Here is a 19,571-nt window from a genome sequence, read left to right on the forward strand (position 1 = left end):
GGGGAGGTAAACTCACGTGACACGCTCGGTCCCAGTTTTCAACACACTGGACCACAATGCTATCGGTAATTGTACAGTTACAGCCAGAATAAGACAATACGGAGTTCTGTTACCAATTAATCTGCGTAACTATACCAAAATTTGACAAAGATAACCATCGGTTAATGAACGTCTTGATAAACAGTTAAAAAAGCGAGATCGCAAAAGCTAGTAAAGTTTTTCTTGAGATAATTGAGAAAACCGAAGCCAGTCATACAGCGCGTTAAATTTCGGCCACAGGAAAGAGCGCACAGGGGCGCCCGCATGTTCGCCTCAGGGAAGCCTTAGAAAGAGACTTGAAGTCTGTGGACACTACTGTAGACGGATGGAAGGAGCTGGCCCTTTAGCTTGACAGCTTAGAGAATTTTACTGTAGTTTGATTGAGATCTGAATCTAGCTCATTTCTTGTTCAGATAGTTCCGTTATTCCTGGCAAAATGCCCATATATTCTTTTTAAAAATTTTTATAATACGGCTCCTCTCTAATGCGTACAACGGGAACTAACTCTTACAACAGTGCCAATTTCGTTTTTAATACAATTTGCAGTTTGTGTTTTGAGATCAAACTTGAGCGATTGTTCTCCGCTTGTGTGTACGTTTAAAATTTCTGAAAGCAGATTGATTCTCGCAGGGTTGTGATTGCTTTTCTGTTGTGAAATATTTGAAAATCTTTTCCATTTTTCATCATCGTCTGCTGGCAATATATTTTTACTGTTAATCTTGGTAAGGTAATCTTGAAAATCTTCCTGTAGGTGTTTGCATTTTTTGTTTAGTTTATTAACTCGAGAAAGAAAACTCATCGTGTTGTTAGTTTCTAAGGACGTCGCTATAAATCAAGTTCAATATCTTGATGGAAAAAATGTTAATGGATTTCGTTTTAGCGTTTTTTACATATACTAAGAAATAGCAAGGTATGTAGTATCACATACGTTTATTTCAATAAATCATCCTACATAACAATCTAGTGTACCAGCTTAAACAACTCACTCATCAACTATTAAAAAAGAAACTGAGATGTGATCGCTTGCAAATCATATTTCAGTTCAGTCACGAAGTGTAAGCTTCCTACTTCTCAAATCCAAAAACTTCCATTTCACTGACAGTAAAGCTTTGATTTCCTGTCAAAAACGTGGTAGCATTCTGACCGGTTGGGCACTGATACGTGTTGTTCAGGCTTACATAGCCGCTGTTGGAATTTGGTGCATTGGGAATACAAAAATCATGGCCACTTCCAAAGATTGGCCCATAGCCACTGCTGCAATAGATAGCATGTCCTTCTTGTCCAGCCTTCAGTGGTATCTTTGTTGGGGACATTCCGCTTGGGTTGACAAGACTGAACAAGAATGAGCCTGGTGCTCTTTTGAAATTCTCAGAACCTAATGAATAACGTAAGCATCTTATTGATTATGACCGCAGAGCGCGACCCTCAAAGCTACTATGAAAATTGGCAAAAAAAATTAAATAATAAATGCATAAAAAATAACAAGAAACAAAAATAAAATATTGGCAAGTAGATATCTATTTTTGATTCGTAAACAACTAGTGTCAGAGTTGTATGTTGCACATACCTCCCCCCTCTGGAGGGAGCTACCATATGAAATTCACAGGCCTAGTCTTATGAAAGAAACTTATAGAGAGTACTTTATTTGTAGGCGTTTTACTTCAAGAGATACTAAGATGGTTGCAGCAGATACCTTTTATTAGTACAGGTACAGTTTTCCCAAGCATGTGTGGTCACGGGTATACGGATAGCTAATGTTTTCAATTGCTAAGTAATTAACCTTGTTTTTCCCTGCTATTAGGAAGAAGAGAGACCGGTCCGGAAATAAGGTTTCATGCAGTCTGAGTTCACGTGCATGAGCGAGTAAATCCCAAAAAGCCAATGCGTAGCTCGCAAAATCTCGCTATTGCGAATATTTCAGTCGCTAGTCTCAGTGGATTTTACAGACACAGCAACCATACTAACTTTGAACGGCTGATACTTCACTCTATGAATTTTCAAAACGACCTGATGTCTCTCATAGTCTAGATGTACATTTTTAAGAACACAAATTTTGAGAAAATTCCGCGAGAACGTTTTGGAGCAAAAATAGTCTGTCAATACTTTTTTACTATATATTATACCAATTCAATTTAACTAACTTCCATGAAAATTTCATCCACTCTGCTTCACGTTATCAGTTTCCGTTGATTTAATCACAAGTATGTCTTCAATATGCTCATTTGCTACCCGCTGAAGAAGACAAATAGCTTGCTGGGAGAAGCATAGAGATTTTTGAAAAGTTAAAAACGCGTGAAATAATGACCAGTTTAATCTGATAAAGAAAATCCAGCTTACATTTCAATACATAACTTGGACAGAATGCACTGGATGGAAAAGTTCTACGCTTATTCCACAGAACGTACTCAGTACAACAAATCCTGAAAATTTTAGCTCAATTGAATAAATCCTTCTCAAGATACCTTTTCTCGAAGGCCAAGATAACGCGTTTTGAGAAAACGAGCTTTAAACTTACAGTAACAGTACTTGTCAAAATAAAACTTGAAAAACAAAACTTCGAATTTCTTTCAGAAGTCACGCCTTAATTGAGCCTATTCTTTTGAATATAGAATTAAAGACACATAGAATCATTATATATTTTTATTTCCGCGTTCTATATTAGCTATCAGGCTCCAAACAGTCTTAATAAGTTCTGTCAGTTTTCCTGGTCAATGGTTTGTTGTTGATGGAATGATATGTGCATGTTTGGCACGTGGCGGGAACGTGACGAGTACAGCAGTAGCGAAAGTGGAGACAGTGAGTCTGACGAGGATTGTGCAGATGATATAAGTGGTTTAAATATGGTTATGCCAACAAAGGCTGGAAGACAAAGACTGATTATCAGAAGAATGAGAGATTTTCTTCAGTCACAACTAAAGGCTAGGTAATTGCTTATTTGCCTGAAACATTCATCCGATTTATAGAAAAAGGGTCACTTTATTCGATTTCGGCATTTGTGAATCCAAACGACGTCAGTCCGCGCTTTTAATTAATTATGCACATTAGTCTACAAACAATTACTTGGAATGGGATTTTAGATTTGGTAACTGGGATTTGGACCAAATTTAAGCTGGGAACTGGGATTTGGCAGAAATTTGGGCTGAGAACTGGGATTTGGTACCCCCCTTCATGACCCTCTTAATACATCAAAGTGCTTCAAAGGCAGGCTTTTGTTTTGCTGTTGTGTATAGTCCGGTCCCGGTTGTTAATCGGTACTTTAAAGTAAGACTTACCATCCCAGTGTTGTTCGGTATAGCCTCCAAATATATAATTTCCACTCTTGACCACTGTCACAGTCGGTCCCTTGTTGTCACAACAAGAGTGAAAGTTGGACGCACCCCAGCCATTACGCGTGGCACGATATAACAGGTTGTCGCTGTCGTTTGTGATGGTTCGGCTTCCCTTCAACCAGGTCACCAATATTTTGCGTTGATCTGACAACAGGATCACAGAATTCTTGAAGCAACTTACTTTCAGTGCCTTAATTATTCCCTCAACTTGATAAAATTCGGCCTCGGCCAGTAGCTCTTCGCGAATTATCTCGTCTTTGGGCACAATGAGCTGCCCAGTGCGAAGATAATTCAGGATAAAGCGGAAGTGAGTTCCATCACGATTAATGAAGTAAGATCCATCTTCGACTGGTTTTGTGTCAAATCTTCCTGAAAACATGGCGTTTAACATCGAACCTGCAGATATTGTTTTCTATCTTTTTCTCAGCTCGCGAGCGGGCGCAATTCAACAAATCCTGCAGTCTGATTGGTTCCTGGAGCAGGCGGAATTTTCTCATCGGGACCGCCACAACGGGCGGAATCCGTCGAGTTGATATATTTTCGTGAACGAATTAGCGGTAATCGTTAATCTTTCGCCCTTTCTACTCTTCCATCGACGATTAATCAACGCAAGTTTATCTCTACACACCTTTAAATGGCAAGGAAAGTCACTGTAAATAAATTCAAGTGAGTTTTTAATTTTGAAGTTGTAAGAGTTTGTTTGGCTGTTTGCAGCTCGGCGCTGTAATAGCGTGCAATTCTGTGTGTCTCTCTCTGTACAATTTTAAGTAAAAAATGAGTCAATTTCAGTCGAGTTTACCTCTCTGATCGTGACGTTGCTGTATCTGAGAGAATTTCTGTTGAATACACTTAACGAATTTCCTCGCTACCTGCTACTTAATTTACGGTAGAAAACTCTGATTTCGAGTGATTCGCAAAGACTGACGGAAATTGTTTTTGTAGTACAACTTCAATCTTTGCACGAAATTTCAAACCGGAAAAACACTTTCGGAGAACTTAACTGGTGTACTAAATGCAACTAACATAAAGTAGTTCGAAATAAATCTGTTCTTTAATACATCTTTCTTTGTCTAGTATCTGAGTTACTCGCTCGTTCGCTCGTTAGATTTTTTTACGAATGGTTTGTAGACGGCATGTAAGCCAATTCAATGACAAAGTTGCGTGAACAAACCCACGTGTGAGCCAATTTACCGCAAGAAAAAAAGTTAAACATGTTATTGTCCGGCTTAGGGTCGGTCCGTATAGTGAAAAACTGTGACCTCCGGCTTGAAAATGCTGCTCGAGGTCGCAACATATATATAGTTTAGCAGCTGAGCTACTTTGTTTATCACTGTCAAAACTATCACAAAACTAAGTCTGGAACACAGTCGCCGTGGTTCACGTTCTCCAGACAACGCAAAATTTGGCCATTTCACGTTGTTGTTTTGCAGAGGACGACAAAGAAATGTATTAAGAATTATAACGCACATGTACGGTGGCCGAGAACTACCACTAATTTTTTTGATGACATTTTATTTCAAAATAACAATATCAACTAGAAATAAATTGATTTGGAATACAAAATAGATGCTGATTTAAAATAAGAGCAAAATCGAAATTAAACTATAATTACATGTAAGAGTGAAATAAAATGCAAATAACACGCAAAGTGAAAGCCAACGTAAAACGAAATGCAAGTGCGCAGCAAAGTCAAACACGGTTCAGAATTAAAGCATTATTAAAGCACAATGCAAACAAAATAGAAGGCAAAGTGTAGGTAAACTAAAGTGAAATACGTTTTTAAAGAGGAATGTAAAACAATATTAGTGGCAGTTCTCGGCCACCATGCCGTGTACAGCCATTGTTCTGCTCATTCAAATCGTTCTTTGGCGACGTTCCCGTTGCCGTTGCCGTCGTGGTTTACTCAAACTCTCTATAACATCAAGATACTATTAAGAATTATCTATTCAAAATCACCTGGATCTTTACTCAGGGTTGCCAGACTGGTCGAGAAAAGGTGGCCGCCGACATTGAGTTTCAACATTTTGGAGAAATGAACATGCTCGAGCTTCTTCGCTGCCTCGTCAAGAGCTTCCATTTCTTTGCGAACTCTGTCCGTCTCGCGGTTTAAAATGTCGAAGACATCTTTGACGCGCTTGTTCACATCCTCCAGCACCTCACTGCTGTGGGGACTGATTTCTTTTTCTGAATTACTCGTTGAAGACATTTTCTTTGGAACAAAGAGATTACAAACTGAACTCCCGATTCTCGGAATTTGCGATTTCGTGGAATTGTATAGAGTGATATTAATTTTTATTTTGCATACGTCACGCTAAACGTGTTCCGCGTGTCTCATCTGTCCCTTTTAGAAGAGCGGAGCCTTGGCACAAGGAACAGCTCAGGTGGCTCTAGAGAAAAATGATTTGATTGGCTAAATTTTTGAATTGACATTTTCACTAATTCCAGGCCGGTTTCCTTCCTGAAAATATCCAGTGATTAACCTCTAACTAAAAACCTCGATCAAATCACCTTCAGGCCTTCAGGAGGTTTTAAACTGCGGCATACGGAGAAGTATTTTCATTTTACCTACGAATCTCCCGGTACTTTAAATTCATTTACTTTGTTTATTACTGTCAAAACTATTACAAAACTAAGTCTGGAACACAAGGAAAAATTTGAAATAGAAATTTAAAAATATTAGCCGTCGCAGTTCGCGTTCCTCAGACTACACAGAACGTAGTCATTTCACGTTCTTGTTTTTGCAGAGGACGACAAAGAAATGTATCAAGACTAACGCACGTGCACAGTCATTGTCCTGCTCATTAACTATTTTGTATAGCGACGTTCCCCTTGCCGTTGTGTTTTTCTTAAACTCTTTATTGTTCATTTAAGTCCGCCATATGAAACGAAACAAGTGAAAAACACTGATTTCCAGCCGGAATTTTACTTCAGTTGAAAAAAATCTGCTAAGGTCTGTAGGAACACGTAGTCAGGTAGTCAAAAAGAGTCATGAGAACACGAATATGGCCAATTCACTCTGTTGCAAAAATTTAGAATGCGTGGAGCCACCTTCACGTGGTTTGGTAGAAAAAAATAGACCAGAAACGCCAGATATTTTTTGATTTTCTAGTTGTAAGACACCACTCGAACGTTTGTAGCTATTTTAGGTAAGAATATGTTTTGCCATGATCTTTGTTTTTTTGTTCTTTTGAAAAAACAACAATGCAACCAGCAAAGCTTGAGTGAATCTTTCCAACATCTAAAAGAAAAGTAACTGAGTTGTCATCGTTTGAAAAAAACGCCATAAGTCATACTTCAGTTACAAATATTGATTCTTATCTCTTGAAGTGGGAGGCGCGGTAGTCACATGGTTAGTGCGCTCGACTCCGGATCGAGCGGTCTGGGTTCGGGCCCTGGCCTGGGACATTCTGTTGTGTTCTTGGACAAGAAACTTTATTCTCACAGCGCCCCTTTCCACCCAGGTGTATAATTGGGTACTGGCGAATTTAATGCTGGAGGTAAACCTGCGATGGACTGGCATCCCATCCAGGGGGTAGTAGAAATACTCCTAGTCGCTTCATGCGCTATAGAAACCAGCATTAGCTTCGGCCTGATGGGCCTCTTGGCTCGTATGCAGACTTCATTTTTTGTTACGTTTTATTTCTCAAATACGAAAACTTCCATTTCAGTGATTTTAGAGTTCTGACTGCCTGTCAAAAATGTGTTGGCATTTTGACCGGTTGGACACTGGTACGAGTTGTTCAGACTTATGGAGCAGTTGTATGAATTAGGTGAACTGACAATACGAAGACCATCGTCACTTCCAAATGATGGCCCATAGTTACTGTGACAATAAATAGCATTTCCTTCCATTCCAGCTTTCAAAGGCAACTTTGTTGGTGGCAGACCGCTTGGGTTGACAAGACTGAACAGGAATGAGCCTGGTGCTTTCCGGTAAACCCCAGAACCTACACAAAACAGAAATATTTGATCACTACCCAATCTTAACTCCAGATTCCTTTCATTTTAGTCATCACAGTTTGTTTCTACGAGGTGTCAAACCAAGAGAATCAGATACCGTAAACGGCCGCTTGTAAGCCCCTCCCCCCCCCTCCCCGCTTATAAGAGCCCCCCTCGGTGATTGGCTCATCCACCTGTAAAACAAAAAATACATTCGGTTATAAGCCCCGCCCCCACCCAGATGTAAGCCCCCCTCTAGCTTTCCTTATTTTGAATTCGTTTTATGATGTTTTAAAGCTTAATTACCAGTAAATAAAAAAGCTATTTCGATCAACATTTGTAGCTATTGCTCGTTTCGACACGGTTTTTTATTCCGGCAGAAGCATTTCACCTAGTCTAGGTGATATGCTTCTGATTCCGGTTATAAGCCCCCTCGGATATAAGCCCATCTAAAAGCCCTTACGAAGTTGTTCAAGCCCTGGGCTTATAAGTGGCAGTGTACGGTATCGTAATAGTAGCCACAGTAATTTAGTATAGTATTGGATAATATTGAGAAATGAGAAACCGAGTAGACTTCAACCAAAAAAGATGAATAGTGACGTTTCTGTTAACAATTGTCAACTTCATAGGAATATATTCAGTAAAAAGCATTATACGCCTTCCGAACAACTGGGTACAGATACAATGTAAGTGACATTCAGAATGGCGACTAAGCCTAAATCTATGTAGTAAATAATAGTAGTGACAGGAGAATCCATCAGTGTGAACGATATCATTATGATGTTAATAGGGAGTTTAAGAAACCAGGACGCGACGCCGAGGACAACGTCGATTAAAAAATGATTTTATATTTTACATACGAATCTCGCGATGCTCTAAAGTCATTTTCCTTTGTTTCTTAGTTTCAAAACCATCACGAGATTGGATCTCGGACAGGGCGAAACCTTTGAAATAAAAATTTAAAAAAATTAGCCGTCGTGGTTCACGTTCTCCAGACAACGCAGAATTTGGTCATTTCACGTTGTTGTTTTGTACGTAGAGGACGGCAAAGAAATGTACCAAGAATTATAACGCATGTGCACAGCCATTGTTCTACTCATTGAACCTTTTGTTAAGCGGCGTTCCCATCGCCGTTGCCGTCGTGGTTTTCTTAAACTCCCTAATGCGTAGGACTGGAACGAATTCAAATGGAGTGGGCGTGATAAAAGTCATGTCGTGTTTTGAGAAAACAAAAACAAGACAGAATTTTTTTTCTCGGACTGTAAGTCTTTTCGAAATGCTCAAAAAGTGAGTCTTGTGTACCCTACACATCACATTCTAAGATGCGATTTCTGGATGACAATAGGAAATAATGATCAATATTCCTAAAGGCGGCTAGCTGCAGAGAAGAAAAACATCGGAAAAACATCTTGAAAAACATCTTGAAAACATCGGAGTCCATCTGAGGCGGGAATAAATACTAAAGCCAAATTCACATCACATTCTAAGATGCGATTTCTTAATGACAATAGGAAACAATGATCCACATTCTAAAAGCTAGCTGCAGAGAAGATTTTATCGCTCAGGTTACACCATCTGCGATGTAGGTGTATCATTTTTAATGTGATCTTACCGCTCTCCCATGATTCTTCGGTGTAGCCTCCAAATATGTTATCTTCACACTTGACCACAGTCATTGTAGGTCCCTTGAAGTCACAACAGGCATGAAAGTTGGACGCAGTCCAGCCCTCGCGAGAGGCGCGGTATAACAAGGCATAGTTGAGGCTGCCACTTGTGAGTGTCTCCTTCAGCCACTTGATCAAAGTCTGCCTTTGATCTGAGGACAGGATCACTGAATCCTTGAAGGGCCTCGCTTTGAGCTCATCAATTATTCCTTCGATTTGATAAAATTCGGCCTCTGCTAACAGCTCCCTACGAACAACCTTGTCTTCTGGTACAACAACTTGCCCAGTGCGAAGATAATTCAGGATGTACCGGAAGTGAGTTCCATCACGATCAATGAAGTAAGATCCATCCTCGTTTGGTTTTGTGTCAAATCTTCCCGAAAACATGGCGTGTAACATCGAACCTGGGATAAATATGATAACAGAAACGGGAATTTGTTAGACCACACTGTATTCTCGGGAGGCGCGGTGGCCTCATGGTTAGTGCGCTCGTCTCCGGATCAGGCGGTCCGGGTTCGAACCCTGGCCGGGGACATTGTGTTGTGTTCTTGGGCAAGAAACTTTACTCTCACAGTGCCTCTCTCCACCCAAGTGTATAAATGGGTATCGGCGAACTTAATGCTGGGGGTAACCCTGCGATGGACTAGCATCCCATCCAGGGAGGAGTAGAAATACTCCTAGTCGCTTCATGCTACAGAAACCGGGATAAGCTCCGGCCTGATGGGCCACTTGGCTCGTATGCAGACTTTACCTACCTGTATTCTCGTTTTACGTCGATTTCTGCTTTGTGAAACTACTGACTTCGAAAATGTTTCCTCCGTCGAATGAATACGAACGACATGACAATGATGATAAAGGTATCAATTTCAAACATATCGAAATATACCTGCATCATTGTTCAGTGTTGCCAAAGTGGTTGAAAAAAGTTGTCCTCCAACATTAAGCTTTAACACTGTCGAGAAATGAACGTGCTCAAGCTGTTTGGCTGCCTCATCAAGAGCTTCCTTTTCCATGCTAACCTTCTTCGTCTGGCGCCTCAAAATATTTCGAAAGTTTCTGTCATGTGGGATCGTTCGGTTTTCCGCTTTGCGGTTTTGGTCAGTTTTTAGATCAGTATTTCGTTTTTTGGATTTAAAGTATCCGGTCTTCCGGTTTTCCGGTTTTCGCATCTGTTGCGGTCTTCGTTTTTTTTTTTTTTTCTTTTTTCTTTTTTCTCCCTTTTCAGCTTTCGGTTTTCGGTTTTTGGTGAAGGGTGGTTTTTCGGTTTTCGTTATGTGCTTGCCTCGTGCCTAGGCCTGTTCATAAAATCTCCATCAATCCGTGTATGTTCACGTGGTGTCCAAAGAGCGGTTTTCACTCAGATGTAATAGGTTTTGCATTAACACGATAAACGATTGGCTAAAAAAAATGGCGCTTTTTTTCACCCAGTCAGAAGTAAAACCAAAAAAAGAGAAAAGTCTGTGTAAACTGTGACTGGCTAGAGTCATAACTTTGGTTTTGAAAACCGCTCCATAAATGGCGCAAATTAGATAGAAGATGATGATAGACCACTTCTTGATGCTCAAAACGAGGACTACATTGCGTTCAAATTTAGTCCAGATTTCCAGTAAGCTTCCATAGCCTCGTCTTTAAAAGCTATTGATGTTTGTCCGTGGGTTTCAATCAGATCAGTACGTGGATAACGTTATTAATAAGATGAACTTTAACATCCAAGAAAGGAAAGGTCTGGTGATCTCTGGTTGTTGGAGTCTGCTAGCTAGCTTGCTTGATTGTCGGGTGGATATAATTGAAAGCCACACGATAGCATTTACACATGTAAAGAACCGCGATGCCTCACGTGTCCTTTCTCACAGGAAGGCCAACAGAAATACACATCCTTATCCACTAAAGAAGCACGATATATTAAGGCAAAGTCAACATGTTAATCCAAAAACCTTATCTACTTAACTGATGTAAAAATGCGCGAAACGTGAATTACGACATCTTCATGGACAATTTGGCGAATATCGATGCTCAGTGGAAAATCACCACTGACTAATTAAGAATGGCTGACTGTTAGGATCGAGAACCGCCGGTCAACGACCCATTTGGCAAATCGCTCATATTTTGCCCAAAGATACCCTTAGGTGACGTAATTCTAAAAATCATATTACAAGGTTCCAGCGAATTTTTATTTTTCAGAAATTCGCGAAAATTTTAAAGCGCGGTCAAAGTGCGGTTTTTCGTGTAATAAAATGACCGAAATAGGGTGCGAGGACGAAGCACTGGTAAAGTCTTAAAATAAATTCAATTGACTTCAAACTTCACACAAATGTGGAACAACCACTCTAATTGATTCCTCGTTTTAAACTAATCTCAGAGATGTTGATATAGTGGTTTTCCGAACCATTCTAAAAACACCTATGAAGCGTGTGAAAAATAACGGCAAAATATAGGTCATGTTTAACAGCATAAAAATGCATCTGGTACCTCACTTGCCGATTATTTTACTTTACAGCCTAGAAATATCATTACTAAACATATATCATGCCAAGTTTCATGCTCGAACTCGCAGTATTTCCCTTTGAGAAAAACGAAAATCTATATCAATGTGTTGGGCGCAAATAACACAATAATTATACACGAACAAGAGACAAATCAGTTTCAACGGCGAAAGTAAAAGGCCATCATTCATTAAAATCCCGTCAATTCACTGCTATCAGTAGAAACATAATGTCCACTACATAAAAACTATTTTTAGACGTTTTCGAAACATTGCGCGTTAACTTTGTTTAATTTCCTGTCCGCCGTCATGTCTAGTCTGTCATCGCGTGTATTTCATTAATGTAAACAACACTCTGAATGGTTTTCACGACAGACGCAAGAGATTTCCTGTAACCTTAATGTTTTCGGTTCACCAAAACGCTTTAAGTTCGTTAAGACACAATAATGGGTCAACTTGGAATGCTGTTTAACATTCAGGACGTTAAAGGACTGTAAATTAATCGAGTTGAAATATCTTGAAGCAAATCAAAATCGCGCCCTTATTCTTATTTGGCAAACAGCCGACCTCCGTTCAAGTTCAAGAAGTCGAGAGGTTAATTCGGCAATGTATTACCGGTACAACAACAAAATCAAACCGAGGTCACAAAAGTGTAAGTTTAAAAGTGTAGTGGCAAGTCCCAAATAAATTTCGCCTATATAAAATGGAAACAAGAAGTGAAACGCTCTGCCCAGAAACAAATAAACAAAATATTAATACGACTAATTTAATCCGAAAATGTTACAGAGAACATACCTAAAAGCCGTCGATTCCCCTCAATACCACTCCACATTGCCTTAAAGAGCCCAAGCTTTCTGCTGTAAGAATCAGGGGCCTCAGGAATCTGTTTTTATCATATCGGCAACCATGCTGCGTGGCTGATATTCGAGACTCAGTAAAAGTTGTCACACAACCGTACGAGCAGCCCAGTCACGCTTTCACTGCTCTTGCGCAAATGTTCAACATTTCGCAATTTACATAAACCGATTACAAGTTTAAAGTAGTGACAGTAGATTGAAATGCGCTTCTTAAAGCTGACCTATCCAGGAGCAATTATTTCTTGTTCTTGAATGGCTCTTAGTTGTAGCTACAGTCGGGAAGGGGGGGAAGGGGGTACTCCTGGAAATTTCGGATATCTGTATGCCGTGGAAGATTAAGTGGTCTCCAGCTCTTAACGCCAACACTGACACACCAGATGATTCTCGAAGTATCACAGGGATCACTAAGCTAAATAATTTTGAGTTTAGCTCCACTGAGTCAATTACCTGTTGGCGCGCATATTGCATTGACCGTGGACAGGTGGAAAAACAGTTAAACGGGAAAAGCCTGGTGCACATCGTAATTTAGCGTTGTTCAACACGCAATCGGTCAGGTTGTAATGCTAATCGTATTTGACAGAATCTCAAGTTTTTTCGACACATAATGGGGTGACATACTCCTAGATGGGTGTGACCGGGAGCCATAAGTCAAGTCAGTCAACTCGCAAAGCTTAACAGAAGAGTGATAGTGAACCACTGGTGGAAGGACTGCAGATTGTCCCTACGCTTTACCCTGATAGGCCTCTGTTTTATTCTAATGAACTGATGCTGTGACAATAATACTATTTAGCTTTACGAACATGCTAATTGTCAAGGGTTTCTTTTGCAATTTAGTCAAACATCGCTCTTTCTTTATGTCTGCTGGAAACATCGTTCTCTAAAGGAGACTTCAGGTCATTTTCTAAAAAGGCACGAACACTGCGACCCCAACATCGGTGCCATTATCAACGGGCGTGACCGAGAAAGCGTCTGGTGATGCTTCCATGGATAGTAACCATGCATGGCAGGGGTGTATTAATGTCTTCAAGGCAGCTGCATTCGTGTCTTTCATAGCCTGTCCACTTTAGAGAGGCGCTTGTCTCTGGAGAAATATACTCAGTCACTGGAGAGACATTCCCTTATGGACTTAGCCAAAATGTGCTACAAACCCTGCTTGGAGCAAGCGTTGGCGCGTTACTCAAAGCCACAATAGGTCACCAAGAAGCCCTTGTTGTTTCAAAAGAGGGTTGGGCTCTCAGGGCAGTCAGTGACACGCAGCACTTGTATCTTATGGCAAAATTCCGCACTGGTCAAACGACAGGCCGAAAGCTTGACGCCGAAATGGTGGCGCGGGAAATGCGCAGAGCCCAGGATCGTTATCATATTCGTCTTTTTCAGGTGCTAGTTTTTCGGGGCGGGGAGGATCGTTAAATTTTTGTAGAGAGGGAGAGGGAGTAGAGGAGGAAGACCCTTTAGCGAAAAAACTCATGGCCGAATCGTCTCAACCCCGTTCCCAGGGTCTCTCATCTTACCACACCCTGGAGCATACTCCAGTCGGGCGGTAAGATGAGAGACTCTAGGAACGAGGTTTGAATCACCCTTTTGATTTGAGTCACCCTTTCCAAATTCGCTGCAACGATTAATTTACCTTTATCGACTTAAAATTAGATGATCTAATGCATTTTGTTTCCGACACTGCGCGTAGACGCAGCGCAACAGTGCCTTAACAAACTAATCACTCTAGAACATCTGAAAACATAGATCTCCCAAACGGCTTACTTTCCTGAAAATAGTTTTTCTCAAAGAACTACTTATTTATGATTTTTTATACTGCAAAAGAAACCCTTGACCATTAGCATGTTCATAAAGCTAAATGGTATCATTGTCACAGCATCAGTTCATTAGAATAAAACAGAGGCCTATCAGGGTAAAGCGTAGGGACAATCTGCAGTCCTTCCACCAGTGGTTCACTATCACTCTTCCGTTAAGCTTTGCGAGTTGACTGACTTGACTTATGGCGTCCGGCCACGCCCATCTAGGAGTATGTCACCCCATTATGTGTCGAAAGAAAACTTGAGATTCTATCAAATACGATTAGCATTACAACCTGACCGATTGCGTGTTGAACAACGCTAAATTACGATGTGCACCAGGCTTTTCCCGTTTAACTGTTTTTCCACCTGTCCACGGTCAATGCAATATGCGCGCCAACAGGTAATTGACTCAGCGGAGCTAAACTCAAAATTATTTAGCTTAGTGATGCCTGTGATACTTCGAGAATCATCTGGCGTGTCAGTGTTGGCGTTAAGAGCTGGAGACCACTTAATCTTCCACGGCATACAGATATCCAAAATTTCCAGGAGTACCCCCTTCCCCCCCTTCCCGACTGTAGCTACAACTAAGAGCCATTCAAGAACAAGAAATAATTGCTCCTGGATAGGTCAGCTTTAAGAAGCGCATTTCAATCTACTGTCACTACTTTAAACTTGTAATCGGTTTATGTAAATTGCGAAATGTTGAACATTTGCGCAAGAGCAGTGAAAGCGTGACTGGGCTGCTCGTACGGTTGTGTGACAACTTTTACTGAGTCTCGAATATCAGCCACGCAGCATGGTTGCCGATATGATAAAAACAGATTCCTGAGGCCCCTGATTCTTACAGCAGAAAGCTTGGGCTCTTTAAGGCAATGTGGAGTGGTATTGAGGGGAATCGACGGCTTTTAGGTATGTTCTCTGTAACATTTTCGGATTAAATTAGTCGTATTAATATTTTGTTTATTTGTTTCTGGGCAGAGCGTTTCACTTCTTGTTTCCATTTTATATAGGCGAAATTTATTTGGGACTTGCCACTACACTTTTAAACTTACACTTTTGTGACCTCGGTTTGATTTTGTTGTTGTACCGGTAATACATTGCCGAATTAACCTCTCGACTTCTTGAACTTGAACGGAGGTCGGCTGTTTGCCAAATTAGAATAAGGGCGCGATTTTGATTTGTTTCAAGATATTTCAACTCGATTAATTTACAGTCCTTTAACGTCCTTAATGTTAAACAGCATTCCAAGTTGACCCATTGTTGTGTCTTAACGAACTTAAAGCGTTTTGGTGAACCGAAAACATTAAGGTTACAGGAAATCTCTTGCGTCTGTCGTGAAAAACATTCAGAGTGTTGTTTACATTAATGAAATACACGCGATGACAGACTAGACATGACGGCGGACAGGAAATTAAACAAAGTTAACGCGCAATGTTTCGAAAACGTCTAAAAATAGTTTTTATGTAGTGGACATTATGTTTCTACTGATAGCAGTGAATTGACGGGATTTTAATGAATGATGGCCTTTTACTTTCGCCGTTGAAACTGATTTGTCTCTTGTTCGTGTATAATTATTGTGTTATTTGCGCCCAACACATTGACATAGATTTTCATTTTTCTCAAAGGGAAATACTGCGAGTTCGAGCATGAAACTTGGCATGATATATGTTTAATAATGATATTTCTAGGCTGTAAAGTAAAATAATCGGCAAGTGAGGTACCAGATGCATTTTTATGCTGTTAAACATGACCTATATTTTGCCGTTATTTTTCACACGCTTCATAGGTGTTTTTAGAATGGTTCGGAAAACCACTATATCAACATCTCTGAGATTAGTTTAAAACGAGGAATCAATTAGAGTGGTTGTTCCACATTTGTGTGAAGTTTGAAGTCAATTGAATTTATTTTAAGACTTTACCAGCGCTTCGTCCTCGCACCTTATTTCGGTCATTTTATTACACGAAAAACCGCACTTTGACCGCGCTTTAAAATTTTCGCGAATTTCTGAAAAATAAAAATTCGCTGGAACCTTGAAATATGAATTTTAGAATTACGTCACCTAAGGGTATCTTTGGGCAAAATATGAGCGATTTGCCAAATGGGTCGTTGACCGGCGGTTCTCGATCCTAACAGTCAGCCTTTCTTAATTACCAGTAAATAAAAAAGCTATTTCGATCAACATTTGTAGCTATTGCTCGTTTCGAAACGGTTTTTTATACCGGTTATAAACCCCCTCGGATATAAGCCCCTCCGTTTATAAACCCATCTAAAACCCTTCCGAAGTTGTTCAAGCCCTGGGCTTATAAGTGGCAGTTTACGGTATTGTAATAGCAGCCACAGTAATTAAGTAAAACATCGAGAAATAAGAAATTGACTAAAATCTAACCAAAAAAGATGAATAGTGACGTTTTTGTTAACACTTATCAACTAGATAGGAGTTTATCCAGTAAAAAGCATTATACATCTTTCGATCAACTGGGTACAGATACAATGTACAATGTACAATGTATATATTCCATATATCTTCCTCTTTTACTAACCTAAGAAGCAACTGGAAGACAACCAGATGGTTAAATTCGAAAAAAAAAAACATTTAGCTTTTTTAGTTACAGCGTTACAAAAAAGATTGAGAAAAAAAATGTTCTGATCGATCAACAGCAAAAACCACAAAATTAGCAGTTAGTCCTCGTAATTACCCAAGCTTTAACCTTCTCTCCTGTATCCAGTGTTTTTGAATTGCCCACAACTCCTCTGCACTTCAAGAATTCGCGGAACGCTCACAACATTTGTTTCTTCCGAAAAATATTCTGAACTGCAAGAAGAAATTGCTCAGTGCAACTAAACAAACATGGAACAAACACGATCGTATTCGGGAAATATTCTTTTCTTTTTGTCGACCGCACAACCAAAACGTCCGCCATCGCTTTCTTTCTGTTTTCTTATTCGTCTTATCTCGTCGTACATGCGCAGTATCGATTAGCAAGGAAACTAGCCAAAATTACGAGCCTGCGCTGACAATTGTCCCTGGACCCTCTCTAACGTTGCGTGACAGAGAGAGGGCCAGAACTGGACTAGGATCACGCTAGACGTGTCCCGGCGGTACTCTACAAAGTTTTATGGGGGGAACGGCTCCCCTCGAGATCCAACCCCCTTACCCTTAGTACTATTTTCACAGAAAAGGTACCCCTTTCGTATACCAAGCCTGTAATTGATAAAGGTCCCCCTTCACATTTCACTTTCATAACTGGACCGTATTATGAATAAGTCACCAAAAAGGGAAGTCTTCTAAGTTCTTGTCATTTTCATGTAGTGCCTAATAAATGAAATGATACAGCCATAAGGAACGTCCGTTCGAAATCTTTTGATTAAAGGCCCTTTAAAATAACTAAAAACAGATTTCCCTACTCTTTCATATGCCTAACTTTAAACTTGTAAAATCATTGCCCTTTTAAATAACTGAAGCCGCCAAAAAAGATACCCTTTCGGTCGGTGCCTCCCCGTATACGCCATTATGGCGTGGAGGGAGTACCCCCGCGACGTGTCGCGTTGTCTCACGATCACACCCCCCCCCCCTCCCCCATTCCCTACATCTCATTCTGGGGAAGGAGGGCCTAATACATTTATTACACCAACCGCAAACCGCCCCCTAATTAAATAAACTAAGGTGTGGTGGAACTGTATTTTGGGACTCGGATTTCCACGAGAAGCGAATTTACATATATCTACGTGTATGAAAACTTCGCCGTGGTAGAATACAAATGCGTTCGGCGGCAGGGTGTGATGGCACTTGGAAAAAAAGACAGTGCTGTTATGTCTGTGAAATGAACGTGTTCGTGCTTCTTTCCTGCCTCGTCAAGAGTTTCCATTTCTTTGCGAACTCTGTTCGTCTGACGGTTTAAGATCTCTAGGATATCTTTGGCGTGCTTGCTCACATCCTCAAGAACCTCACTGCTGTAAGAACTGACTTCCTTCTCCGAATTACTCGATAAAGACATCTTCTTTCAGAAAATTAAAGGAAACTACAAGGGTTAGTTAACTGAAATTGTTTTTTTTTTTATTGTCTTTATTGGCCACGCTAGACGTGTGGCTTGGCATTCTCGTCGCCAGAATCGCTCGTCCATATTAACCCACCGAGGCTTTGGTACAAGTAGTCTCATCCGGGCGTTTAATTAGTTGGGGCACAGCACAAAAAAATAAAAAACAGCGGAGCGAAAAAAAGACGCTATTTTCCGCCCTGCGCCCCAACTAACTGAACGCCCAGACCAGGCTATGGCACAAGGAAAACATGGATCTGAAGACACATGTCACATATCCTTTCATTGGCTAAATTCTTGGACAAAGGTTTTCACTAATTCAACGTGCTGGTTTCCTTCCTGATCAAATCACCTACAGACTTTAAGGAATCAAGTCAATCAAGTCCTTCAGAATATAACGAAACGTGAACACCTCTTCCGGCCAGAATTTTTCCTTCTGTTTTAAAATCTGTTGAGGTCTGTATGGGCATGTAGTCAAGATGGGTGTAGAATAATGGTTAAAGCTTATCCGACCTTTATTATCGTTTTAATTTTTTTATTATGTCCCTCTTTACTTACTGTATCCGAGTGCAGGGTGTGGCTGCTTGCACTAAATACTTGAGTCAAATTGATAGGCATCAATAAAGGGAATTTAGATTCGGATACATTCAACGCCAGAGAGGGATTTGAGGCTGTGGAATAGTCTTGCGGGCACTTCCTCGGATCCCCCGCCGGATCTTCCCCCACCGCGTAAGAACAGGACCCTACCCGATAGGTCGCACTCGTACTAGGTCCCATGTGCTAAAACAGAAAGATCTAAGAAATGCTTTAACAATAGATGTCTCCTTGATTTTAAATAGATTGTATTGTTAGTTTTTAGTATTTAACGGTTTTTTAAGTCTGTAAGTCTCATTTTGAAACTATGAATAAAGAACCTTTATTTGTTTATTATTCATTCAAATAAACGTGCGATTGCGGTTGGTTTCTAACGTTAAGTAGATGTAACAGGAACATTGTATCTGTCACAAAAACTCATGGCCACGTATCGACGGCGAGCTACATACTAAAAATAAACAAAATGGTTGGGTGCTAAACTGATATTTTCATGATGCATTGTGGAAAAATATCCATCAGTTTCTTCACATTCTTGTTATGAACACTTGCAAATCGCTAAAGGTAAAATAACGATAGCAAACAACAAGTAAAGATGACGATCAAGACAACATTTTATCATGGTCTTCGCTCAAAACTAGGGTTCGTTTTATTTTCAAAACCTCGCAAACAGCAGTGCTAGAGTGAATTTAACTAATACACTGAATGAAAACGTATATAACCGGACAGTTTCGTAGACTTCAAAAGAGACTGTATTTGAAGAAAAAATGGGGAATAACAACATTCAAGACAGAAGCCATTCATACAGCGCGTTTAATTACTAAGCATGCGCTGCTACTTGC

General features: G+C 40.3%; 2 protein-coding genes across 3 annotated transcripts; both read right to left on the bottom strand.

Moving 5' to 3' along the window:
* Window positions 1–954: 954 nt before the first annotated feature.
* LOC110062171 (uncharacterized) lies at window positions 955–5,652 on the bottom strand. Its single transcript, XM_089287035.1, has 3 exons — window positions 5,325–5,652; window positions 3,312–3,764; window positions 955–1,414 (listed from the first exon to the last, which is right to left on the bottom strand). The coding sequence occupies exons 1-3, from the start codon at window positions 5,572–5,574 to the stop codon at window positions 1,104–1,106; spliced, it is 1,014 nt and encodes a 337-aa protein (XP_089143161.1). The 5' UTR covers window positions 5,575–5,652; the 3' UTR covers window positions 955–1,103.
* Window positions 5,653–6,990: 1,338 nt separating this feature from the next.
* LOC149114484 (uncharacterized) lies at window positions 6,991–18,099 on the bottom strand. Of its 2 annotated transcripts, XM_089287038.1 has the most exons (4): window positions 17,953–18,099; window positions 9,858–9,960; window positions 8,920–9,375; window positions 6,991–7,315 (listed from the first exon to the last, which is right to left on the bottom strand). In XM_089287038.1, exons 1-4 carry the CDS (start codon window positions 18,097–18,099, stop codon window positions 7,005–7,007), a joined length of 1,017 nt encoding a protein of 338 aa, XP_089143164.1. In that variant the 3' UTR covers window positions 6,991–7,004. The 2 variants fall into 2 exon arrangements, with proteins under 2 accessions (XP_089143164.1, XP_089143163.1); XM_089287037.1 differs by lacking the exon at window positions 17,953–18,099 and having other exon boundaries at window positions 9,858–10,683.
* Between the last annotated feature and the right edge of the window lie 1,472 nt (window positions 18,100–19,571).

The sequence above is a fragment of the Orbicella faveolata genome, unplaced genomic scaffold (assembly GCF_042242905.1).
Source record: "Orbicella faveolata isolate gen_17 unplaced genomic scaffold, um_ofav_v1 contig_14, whole genome shotgun sequence".
Classification (NCBI taxonomy): domain Eukaryota; kingdom Metazoa; phylum Cnidaria; class Anthozoa; order Scleractinia; family Merulinidae; genus Orbicella; species Orbicella faveolata.

Excerpts from the sequence above, each read along its gene's own strand:
- LOC110062171 (XM_089287035.1), bottom strand. The coding sequence starts at position 5,574 with ATGTCTTCAACGAGTAATTCAGAAAAAGAAATCAGTCCCCACAGCAGT. Across the intron at positions 3,765-5,324 it reads AACCCTGAGTAAAGATCCAG|GTTCGATGTTAAACGCCATG; the intron begins GTGATTTTGAAT and ends CAATATCTGCAG. Across the intron at positions 1,415-3,311 it reads TACCGAACAACACTGGGATG|GTTCTGAGAATTTCAAAAGA; the intron begins GTAAGTCTTACT and ends GTTATTCATTAG.
- LOC149114484 (XM_089287037.1), bottom strand. The coding sequence starts at position 10,140 with ATGCGAAAACCGGAAAACCGGAAGACCGGATACTTTAAATCCAAAAAA. Across the intron at positions 9,376-9,857 it reads AACACTGAACAATGATGCAG|GTTCGATGTTACACGCCATG; the intron begins GTATATTTCGAT and ends TATTTATCCCAG. Across the intron at positions 7,316-8,919 it reads CGAAGAATCATGGGAGAGCG|GTTCTGGGGTTTACCGGAAA; the intron begins GTAAGATCACAT and ends TGTTTTGTGTAG.